Source organism: Rhodamnia argentea, chromosome 11 (assembly GCF_020921035.1).
Source record: "Rhodamnia argentea isolate NSW1041297 chromosome 11, ASM2092103v1, whole genome shotgun sequence".
Taxonomy (NCBI): Eukaryota; Viridiplantae; Streptophyta; class Magnoliopsida; order Myrtales; family Myrtaceae; genus Rhodamnia; species Rhodamnia argentea.
In genome coordinates this window covers 7,543,073-7,554,169 of record NC_063160.1, presented here as the reverse complement: position 1 = coordinate 7,554,169, position 11,097 = coordinate 7,543,073, and the positions used below count along the sequence as shown (strand labels likewise).

The 11,097-nt window shown below is 39.0% G+C and overlaps 1 protein-coding gene across 1 annotated transcript; it reads left to right on the top strand.

Annotated features, from left to right (window-relative positions):
• Positions 1–1,116: 1,116 nt before the first annotated feature.
• On the top strand, positions 1,117–2,655 carry LOC115742115 (UPF0481 protein At3g47200-like). Its single transcript, XM_030676228.1, has one exon. It carries the CDS (start codon positions 1,117–1,119, stop codon positions 2,653–2,655), a length of 1,539 nt encoding a protein of 512 aa, XP_030532088.1.
• Positions 2,656–11,097: the final 8,442 nt, after the last annotated feature.

The following is an 11,097-nucleotide window of genomic DNA, read 5'->3' as shown; positions in this document are numbered from 1 at the left end:
GTCCAACGCGAACATCTTCTCTTCGTTCTCGGTCGCGAACTCGAATTGACTCCATGCAAGGTTATGCATTGGGAGATTAAATAGCGGGAATTAGCTAGTGTAGCAATTAATATTTCCTCTATTTTGGAGCAAAGAAAGATATGCAAGTGTAGGAGGCCAAATGTTACATGCATGCAATCAAATATCTCAATTACTGGGGCTTGATTTAGTCCCCTAGGAGTGGTAATTTATCACGCTACTATATTTGACTGCCTTTTGCTCCCATTAATGATTAACTGGCCTATGAAAATGTAATTGAAATGTGGCCAAAAGGGGCAAAATACACATCGGCAGGATTATAAAAAAAAATGTTAAGCTTATTGTAATCGTGCCAATTCAGTCCTAAACTGTTTTTTGGACAATTTAGTCCTGAACTTTTTGTATTTGCGCTAATTTAGTTTATTTGACTGGCCAAAGCTGACATGGCTAATTTTTAGTAATATTTTAATATTTTTTTCCAATTTTTATTTTTTTCCAATTTTTTCCTTAAGGAAAGAATAATAAAAATAAAAAATAAAAAATTATTAAAAATTGGCCACGTCAACTCCACGTCAGTGTCACGTCGGTATCAGCTGGTCAAATGTACTAAATTAACACAAATGCAAGAATTTTACAATTAAGTGGACACAATTACAACACGTTTCAGACTTTTTTTTTATAATTTTATGAATAAATAACCAACCATTTAATGTGATCTAAACAAGCGGAGTATACGTGAGTGTGTTTCGCGTGCAGCACGAGGTGTCGGATTTTTTTTTTTTTTTTTGCGCATATGAAAAGCCAGACCTATAACTGTACCTTGCATGGGTCAGGCTGGGGCAATTTATCACGCTTCCAGCTTATGCACGTCGGAATCGACATGACGTCATGAAAGCTAGAACATTTAAAGCTCGTTTTGAATCCTGATGTTGGAAAAAGCTCTCCTTCGTTACAATATCCCTACCCCCTAGACATTAAAATACCAAGCAATTCTGTTTTTTTCTTTTTTTTAATATTAGAGAGCATCGATTCAAAGATCAAAACCCACCCAAAAAAGGCAGCAGAGGCAGAGAAACATAGCCAATTCTGCACCAGAAAATGGTTTCTGTTAAGGGCACAAGCAACAAATTATTCTTGAATGTGAGGAACTTCTTTGCAGCTCTCAATCTCATTCAAGCTGAGGAATCTGGACGCCGGCGGATATTAACCGCCAGTGCGTCCACAGAATCAATACCCCGCCAACAATGGCAGCCTCAGGACCACCAGGCTCTCGAGCTACAGCACCAGATCGTGGTCGAGAACAACGGGTGCGAAATCTTCCCCGAAGATGAGCCAACGCCGCCCGATTCCAAGTGGGTCATCTCCATCAAAGAGAAGCTCAAGCAAGCTGACCAGGACAACATGGCGTGCTCATGGACAAAACACTCCATTTACCGGATCCCGCATCGTCTCAAGGATGGCGAGGACAAGGCCCACGTCCCCCAGATCGTCTCCCTTGGGCCGTACCACAACGGTAAGAAGCGCCTCTGCCAGATGGAGCAGCACAAGTGGCGCTGCCTTCACCGCATCCTCAGGCGTGAGAAACACAAGATAGCCCTCTATCTAGACTCTGTTAAGGAGGTCGAGGAGAAAGCTCGTGCCTTCTACGAGGGTACGATATCAATGAGCAGCGATGAGTTCGTGGAGATGATGGTCCTGGACGGGTGCTTTATGATCGAGCTGTTCCGGGGAGCCAAGGTTGGATTTGAGGATCTTGGCTACCCTTTCGATGACCCCATCTTCTCGACGCAGGGATCGATGCACTCAATCCGGCGGGACGTGATCATGCTCGAAAATCAGATCCCCTTCTTCATACTCGAACAGCTATTCTGCCTCCAGTGTCGCCAGCCCGACCAGGGGGGGCTCTTGGCCGAGCTGGCGCTCCTGTTCTTGGACCCTCTGAAGCCGACAGACAGCATGGAGGTCGTCCCATTATCCGATCAAGCCAGGCTCCATTGCCTCGAAGTGTTCCGTCGGAGTCTCTTGGGCTCGGGCCCGAAGCCAGAGCCTAGGGTGATGACTCCGTGGTCGGAGATGCGGCAACAGCACATCCACTGCGTCTCGGAGCTCCGGGATGCCGGAATAAGGTTTAGCAAGAGGAACACGGACAATTTCTGGGACATCCAGTTCAACAGCGGGACCCTTGAGATCCCCCGGCTTGTAATCGACGATAGGACGAGATCGCTCTTCCTTAACTTGATAGCCTTCGAGCAGTGTCATTTCAATTGCAGCGACGTTATCACCTCCTACGTAATCTTCATGGACAACTTGATCAACTCCTCCGAGGACGTCGGGCACCTCCAAGACAACGGGATCATCGAGCACTGGCTTGGGAGCGAAGCTGAGGTCGCCAAACTTTTCAATCGGCTTTGCCAGGAGGTGGTCTTTGACATCAACGACAGTTATCTTTCTACACTGTCTGCGCGGGTGAAGGATTACTCCAGCCACAAGCGGCATCGCTGGGGGTTCCTTCTCAAGCACAAGCACTTCGGAAATCCCTGGTCAATCATTTCCCTCATTGCTGCTTTCGTTTTGCTTGTGCTTACTTTTATACAGACCTTCTATGGAGTCTATGGCTACTACATCCCTGGTCCTTGATTTCTCTGATGAGCGCTTTATGTGTAATAAATTTCTGGCGAAAATCTGGAATGAGGATTGCGGCTAATTGACTATTAGCAGCCAATTTGCAGATGAATGCTTGAGATGTGATGATGGTCAAACTCAGACCGCACGAACTACATTTGTCACGCAATTTCGAGTTCAATATGGCAATAATTTCACGAAAACTATCTTACAATTTTGATTTGGGAGCCGCTAGCATAAGGGCCGCCACCATCCAAGATGACACTTCCAAAGCTCTAATGGAAGTCCTCGCGAAAACGGTTTTATTTTTCTGCTTTTGACCTACAAGATTTATCTTGGGGCCTTGAAATAGATCGGCCATTACATGACATTCCCAATAGTTATCTAATGATTTTAATTGCTGTTGGGCTTTTGCGCATCTCAATTATAATTTTATCAAATGGTTCATTATAAATATGATTCATTAATAGGGAATGCTATTAATAGTCCGATTAGGTACACGCTATTAAGCTAAAAATAAGACGTTGAAATTCTTTGAGTATTCCACTAATCTTCGCTAAGTATGATACCACTTTTCTGAATATCTTTTTTTTTAATTTTGGAAAAATTCGAAAAATTCTACTCACTTTTCACTCCTACTTTCTTTTTTTTCGTCGTGTGGGGGATAGGGGGGGTGTAAATTTCACTCCAGCTTCACTTTGTATCATCTCCTACAAATTTGCATCCTAAATTTGGGTTGGATATCGAACATATTTCGGATTCCACATCACACATGCACATGCTTGTTGTACTAGTAGATAAGTTTGGGAAAAATTTGTTAAAAAAGTCCTAAGCATATTGTACGGCGGCCAATTTAGTAAAATATTCAATATGGTCAATTTAGTCCTAAACTTTTGTCGATTTTTCATATTAGTCATTCCGGCCAGAAATCGGTGACACGGTAGGCCAGTTAAAGCTAGTGGTTCTACGAGGCATGACTAACGTTGACATAGATGGCTTTTGCAATTTTTTTTTTAAAGTTTTTTAGAATTTTTTAGAATTTTTTCGTTGCCCCTGTTCATCTTCTCAGGAAGGCTAGCAAGACTCGTTGGGGCTTCAATGAAGATACAAAAGAAAAGAAAAAGTCCAATAATTTTTTAAAAAATATAGCAAATGCTAAGAAAATTGCAAAAATCGCCTTTATCAGCGTTGGCCTTGCTATGTAGGACAGCCCACGAACACATCAGTTCTTTTCGGCTAATTTTGGCTAGTAGGACTCCATTGAAAAATGATCAAAATTTTTAGGACTAAATTGGTCAAATTAAAAAATCTAAAACTAAATTGTTCACCGTGCAATTGGTTTAGGATTTTTTTAACAATTTTCCCGTAAGTTTTGCGCAACCTTAAAACTACCATGACGCTATTAAGGCCATGCATATGAATAGCGATCAAAGCTGATAATTTCAATCGTGATGGCTACTAAACTGGTAGAGCTGCCTTCAGTGGTATTATGGTTAAGGTATGCTAGGACTAATATATGTTGTGCTTATGGATGAGTCTTGCTCAATGTTAAACTAGCACTATCATCTTAGAATCTTGCATGTAAGCAGTGACTGAAAAGGGAAATATAGTACTAGCCATGAGTGAGCTGAGGTTCCCTAAAGTTTTCATGATAGACACTAAGTTCTACTTGACCTCGTTTGAAGTGTGATTTACTAACAAAATTATCATTTTTTTCCATGATGCAGACTCGAGTAAAGTTCTTAAACCGCTTCGTCTAAACTCTAGGACGTAAAATTCGGGAGTATTCCCTGAGATGAAAGGAAGAAAAATATTTTCTCTCAATTTAGGGGGCGTGATGGTGGGGAACGTAGACTCCACGTCATTTCGGATGGCTACTGCCAGGTACGGTCGTATAGTAGCGTCCCGTGCTTGGAGTAAATCATTGAAACTTCAACTCCCGCTTCATCGATCCGTGCTTCACAGAGTGTTTTTGAACCGATGTCGGTGGCGTACCCTTGGTTCAAAGATGCTGTGATAGCATATTTTTTAATGATAATTTCAATTTCATGACAAGTCGATGGAGCTCAAAGTTTCCCCACAAATGGGACTTCTTCATTTTGAGCCTAAAGTGGTTCATTTAGTTGTCCACCCAAATACATCATAAAAATTTTGGGCAAATAAATCCCTTTTTATTTGGACGGATTTCAGTTATACTTATGAGAAAATGGTTCTTTCTCTAATTGAAAATACATGACCCCAAAAAAGCAATCATCCGTCACTTTTGGAATTTGTGGTGCGAAGGGCCTTGTTATTTGAGAGATATAACGATGCGGTTACTTAAGTGGATTATTGCTTAAGCAAATGTCTTTATCTTTTGACGGTAAATGATTGACATCGAGAATATTGTGATCGGAACATATAAGTAAGAGGTTTAATTAGGTGAAAATCCAGATCAAGCATGGATTTTAGATAGGAAAAGTGGTGAAAAATCAATCAATGGAAAAGGAATATCCTTATTAGTGCCAATTTTAAGAACGAAACACCATCACCTAACCGAATTGTTGATTGACTATTTCCTACGACTTTTGTATCCAGTTGCCTTTCTCCCTAAAGTGAATTTGGTGAGTGAAATAACACCGTCCCGAGAGAATGGCCATACAATTTTAAATGTCAAACCACAACTTTCCACTCATCAATCTTTCAAACTTTCTTTACTTCTATCAAATAATAAACCGGTTTAGTTTCTTCTGCGCGGGAATTCTATGCCCTATTTTATCCTTCCTCGAGGACTTGGCTGAGTTTCCTTCTTGGGCTGGTTCAAACAGCACTAGTTGGGTCTCTTGGGCTGCTCTCGATTCCAGTTGCCTGATTTGCTCTGCTCTCGATTCCAGCCTCCCCAGCCTCCATTTGGGTATAGCTCATTGGTGTTTCCAGGATTATCTGAGTCTCTTCAGGTTCAAACACTGGCTTTCCATAGAAAATATGTCAAAAAGGACTAGGTGCTCGTGCTTTTGCTCTGAACCAATGACCAAAGTTGCCACTATATTCTCCTCAATCCCCTATTCCTCATATGGCACTTCCTTGCAAGTAGTGTTGGAGTATTGCGTATTTATAATATAGCCAAAGTTTCTTGTGGCATGTTTAGTTCCCGATTTTAAGGGGGGCCATGTAGACTCTAGCCTTACCTATCTTATGGGGATTGCGACTCTATCTTCACATCCATAACATCTCCTAGCTTGGCTGCCACATTGCACACCACGGCACCCTCCCTAGTGGTAGACCCAACATTTGTACTCAGATCGCATGATGGGTAAACTCATAGCAGTGCTCGGGAATGTCCATATCACATATTGGAGAACTAGCAAGTTGCTCGAGAAAGACCAAGGGCCGGTTTCTAGCACCCCCCTTTTCAAGCCTTTGAGTTGAATTTGAAAGAGAAAAATCTCAGCTCTATCCGAGCGCAATCCACCGTTTGCAATTTCCACTCCCTTTTCATCGTACTTTTCTTTTGTCAGACCTTTCATGGTACTTTGAAAGGCGGGGAAATTGAAATGTGGTCTTGAATATAGCCTCCCATATAATGAGAGCTCGCATTTACTCACAAAATAACCATTTCCTTTCCAAAATGCTCTGTGAATGCATATTTGTTAATGATAATTTCAATGTCATTACCAGTAAATGCAAAACTTTTCCCCCACAAACGAGACTTCCTTTCTATTTTACGCCTAAAGTGGTTTATTCAATTATCCACCCAAATACATCATAAAATTCTCTTGGCAAAAAAATCCCTTCTTAGTTGGATGGATTTCAATTATATCTACGAGAAGACTATTATTTTTCAAATTAAAACTACGTGACCATCAACAGCAATCATCCAACTGTAATGACTCTTCAAATTTATGGTCCAAACTTGAGTGAGACTAACGATGCGGTTGCGTAAGCAGATTACTGCTTAAGCATATTATCTTTATCTTTCAACAGTAAATTATTGACACAAAGAACATTGTGATTGAAATATATGAGTGTGAGGTTTCATTATGCGGAAATCCAGATTCAGCATAGATAATAGATAATAAAAAAAAGTAGAGAAAAATCAAGCAATGAGAAAGGAACATCCTTATAAGTGCCTATTTTAAGAACGAAACCTTATGAGTTGGACTTTTTAATAATAGAATTATTTATCTACTATTTCCCGTAACTTTTGTATCCAGTTGTCGTTTTTCCTAAGTGAATTTGGTGAATGAAATATCATCTTCACCCGAATGCATTATGGCCACCATCCTGCCAGCCTGGCCGCAAGATTTTAAATATCCAACCATAACTTTCCACTCATCAATCTTTCCAACTTTTTTTTTTTTTACTTCTATTAAATATTTAAATTACAATAATTAATCTAATGCTTTCCGATAAAGTGGAGGGAATGTTCTAAAGCATTGTTTAAGAGATGATAAATAAGAGTATAAAAGAAGGGGAAAAAAAGAAAAGAGAACTCCTCAAAAACAGAAAAGAAACTAAAACAATTTGGCAAAAAGTGACGGCTTCATGAGTTTGGAGGACGCCCTCCTCTCTCCTTTACTAATGTCTTTCCTGGACACAGATTTATTGGACAAGAAAAAGCACAATCATTGGTTTTATGAATCCCACGTGGATGCAGAATGTGGATCCCACAAAATCAACGGTCGTAATTCACTTGACTCAGTGGATTTGAGTTCAGGCAAATGTCACCCTCCCCCCAATCAAAACCCCCCAATCAAAAGTACTTTCCCGCGTTGTCAAATACAATTAAAAAAAAAATACAATTAATTTTGGTGTGCCTTGGGCTAGATATGGCCAAATTGGAACCGAGGCTCGGAATCAGCCCGTTGACCGGGCCCACGGTTCCATAATCGTGGGAACCGGCTCGGAACCGCCGGTTTCGGACCGGTTCCGACCCCGTTTAATTTATAAAAAAAAAAAAGGCCCAGTGGGGCAAAGAGCCCAACGACTCTTTGCCCCCCACGGTCCCCCTCCTTCCCCCCCCCCTCCCCTCCGGGGGCCGCCTGCCCAGAAGAGCAACGGCTCAAAGAGCCGTTGCACAATTGATTGTTTGCACACAACGGCCAATTTGGCCGTTGGTTTTTTTTTTTTAAATTGATTTGTTTTTAATTATTATCTATAAATACCTATCCTTCCCCTTTCATTTTTCTCACAAATCCTCTCAACAATTCTATTAAATTCTCTCAATTCGCTTAATTTTCTCAATCCCGCCTCAATTCTCTCAATCGGATTTCCGATCAATTCTCTCAAAAATGGCAAGTGGAAGCAAAAATGCTGGAAATGGCAAGATGACTATGGGAGATTCCGAGTATTCCATTCCCGAATATGATCCTCGTGAGTATGCATGTTGGGAAGACAACGACGATAATATCAACATTGTTCCGATTCCAAACGTCGAGCATATCCAATCCCAACACAAGAAAGTCTTCATCCTCCTACTGGTGTTGAAGAAACGTCAACGGCAAATGAGCCGGAACGGAAAGGCCGAGAGAGTATATCCGACTTGTGGCTATACTTCGACAAGGTATATGATAAAGGCGAATGTAAGTATAATATAAATTGTAAATATTGTTCGCAAACATATAAATTTACGAAAGGAGACGGTTACGGAACATTCCGTCGGCATCTGACGAAAAAAATCCAATGCAAGCGAGGATCGACAATACGCAACAACAAATTTTCGAGTACGCCAATTCTAATCCTCATCTTTATTTCATTACACTGATGCATTTTATAAATAAACATTAGCTGAATATATTGCCCTTAATCATGTTCCGTTTACTATTGGTGAAAATTTTAGTCTGAAATATTTGATAAATACTGCGTTGGTTCCGTAAGCACCAATTATTCCAAAAAGTACTCTTAAACGCGAAGTTTTTCATCTTTATAAAAAAGGAAAAAAAAATCTTTAGCAAAATTTTTTGCGGAATTCAATGGACGTGTGCATATAGGTAGCGATATTTAGAGTGATCATTGGCAAATTCATTCTTATATGGGTGTCACGTGTTATTGGATAAGTGACGATTGAACCATTCAAAAAAGGCTTATTGCATTTTGAGTTTTTGATGAAAGACATTCAGCTCATAATATTTATAGAATAATTAGGCAAGTTTTAGAAGAATATAATTTGATAAATAAAATATTTTCAATTGGTTTTGATAATGCCGCCGCAAATACCATTTCCATTCCCAAATTAGAAAATATTTGCAAACCCTCTTTTGTTGGATAATTTTTTCACATTAGATGTGTTTGCCATGTTTTAAATTTATCTGTACAAGATGGTTTACGAACTCTTGACACTTTTCTTGCCCCAATAAAGAGTGCAATTAAATTTTTATGGAGTCGTACCCATTTTATGAAAGCATGGGGAAAATTTTGTAAATAACATGGGAGAAGGGTAAAAAGATTTTCAAAAGATATTCCGACTCGTGGGAATTCTGCCTACGAGTTGCTTCGTCAAATTTTTGATTACAAAGATTTATTGTGTATGTTTATTTCTTAAAATATTCCCGAAATTACTTTACTTCTGCAACATTGTGACGTTTGCAAGAAAATTTTAGATTTTTTGAAATTTTTTAATGATGCTACTAATACTTTATCTGATATTTATTATCTTACTATGCATTTATTTTTAATAGTATGTGTTAATATTGGTAGTGTTTTTAGTGAATATGAAAATGATATTGAATTAGCACCGACTATTTTAGTAATGCGAGAAAAATGGTTGCATTATTATTTTCAAATTCCTCTTGTCTATTTAGTTGGTATTGTTTTTTATCCACGTATTAAATTAGATGGTTTACTAGATTATTTGAATGTGTATTATCATGATTATTTACATTTGGAAGATTCAATAGATATTTCAAATATACAAGGAGATGTTAAAGAATCTATAGTAGTATTATATGGAGAATTTTGTAGTAGATATGGTTTAAGTGATTCCGGATCCTTACAATCTATCGCCTCACGTAACGAAACTTTTAGTTCACTTAGTAGAGGGTACAATATGCTCAAGAGTAGGCAAAAAAATAAAAATAAAAAGGGGCAATAGTAGTATTTCTAAATTAGAAAAATATTTAACCACTCAATTTGAGTTTCGTGATGCAGAACATAGTACTGATTTCCAAATCCTAAAGTGGTGGAAGAGTCACCAAATTGATTACCCAATTCTCGCCCTCATCGCTCGCCAGATATTAGCAACTCATTCTTCAACAGTTGCAGTTGAACAAACATTTAGTGTTGGAGGATTAGTTTTGAAATCTCGCCGTTCAAGATTAAGCTAGAATCTGTGGAAGCTCAAGCTTGTATCGACGATTGGACGAAGGCAAAATTTCGATACCAAGAGCTGGATCGAGAACACGAATTTTTTAGCGAGTATTGTGGAGATACCACCGCCACGGGTATCACAACGGGTAGTGACGATTGACGATGAGGTAAGTTGGGGTTATCAAAGGTAAAAGAACTACATGGACTTTGATTCTTTTATCCCCAAGAAGATATGTAGACTCTTAATAATAATTCATTAAGTTCAAGCCCATTCCTCCTCTCTTTTTTTTTTCCATATTTTATTACAATGTACAATTTGATTATATTTTATAATTTATTATGTTTATTTTATTATTTATTATTTTAAAAATTAAAATTAAAAAACGGAACCAGAAGGAATCGGCCCTGGAACCGCCCCGGAACCGCCGGTTCTGAATCGAAACCGGAACCGGCCCGGAACCGCCGGTTCCTATTCCGGTTTCAACTTTTCGTGGAATCGGAACCGGCCATGTCTACCTTGGGCCTCTAGTTTACTTGTGCATGTGCTTCCCTCGATGCTTCAAAGTGATGTAGTGAAGTTGTTGCACATTTGATCAAATATAATTCAATATATAGTCATCCATGTATCGTTTGATTTATCATCTGAACAAGCAAAAGGATTATATTGAATATTTACTAATATTTTAGAGACCGCATTGAACAAATTGAAAGTCTAGAAATGACGTTACACATTGGATTAAAGATCATGAACTATTTATCCCATTATCCCCTTTTTTAGCTTGTTCTTGTCATCTATGAAGCCTATGATTACCAAATCATTTGGAATGTTAGCATTGGTTTCCACATTCTTGAGATTTGGAAATTGACTACCTCATACTTTGAACTACTCATTGAAAGTTTGTAATTGTGATTTTGATCATTGTTTGATATTTCGACCTTAAATGTTATTGATCTTTGAGGTATGGCTTTCTGGGTTTGTTAACATTGAGCTATCCCTTGACTGTTTGCTTAGATCTATGTTGTGGATTAGATGTCATAATATTGGATTTTTGTTGGAGGTACTCCCTCTGAGATTTTGATAATGACAAAATGGTCAAGAATTAATAATGTGTGCATTATCGGTAAATGTGAAGGCAATATATACACATCGCATTCCAACGTATTCGTCGTAAG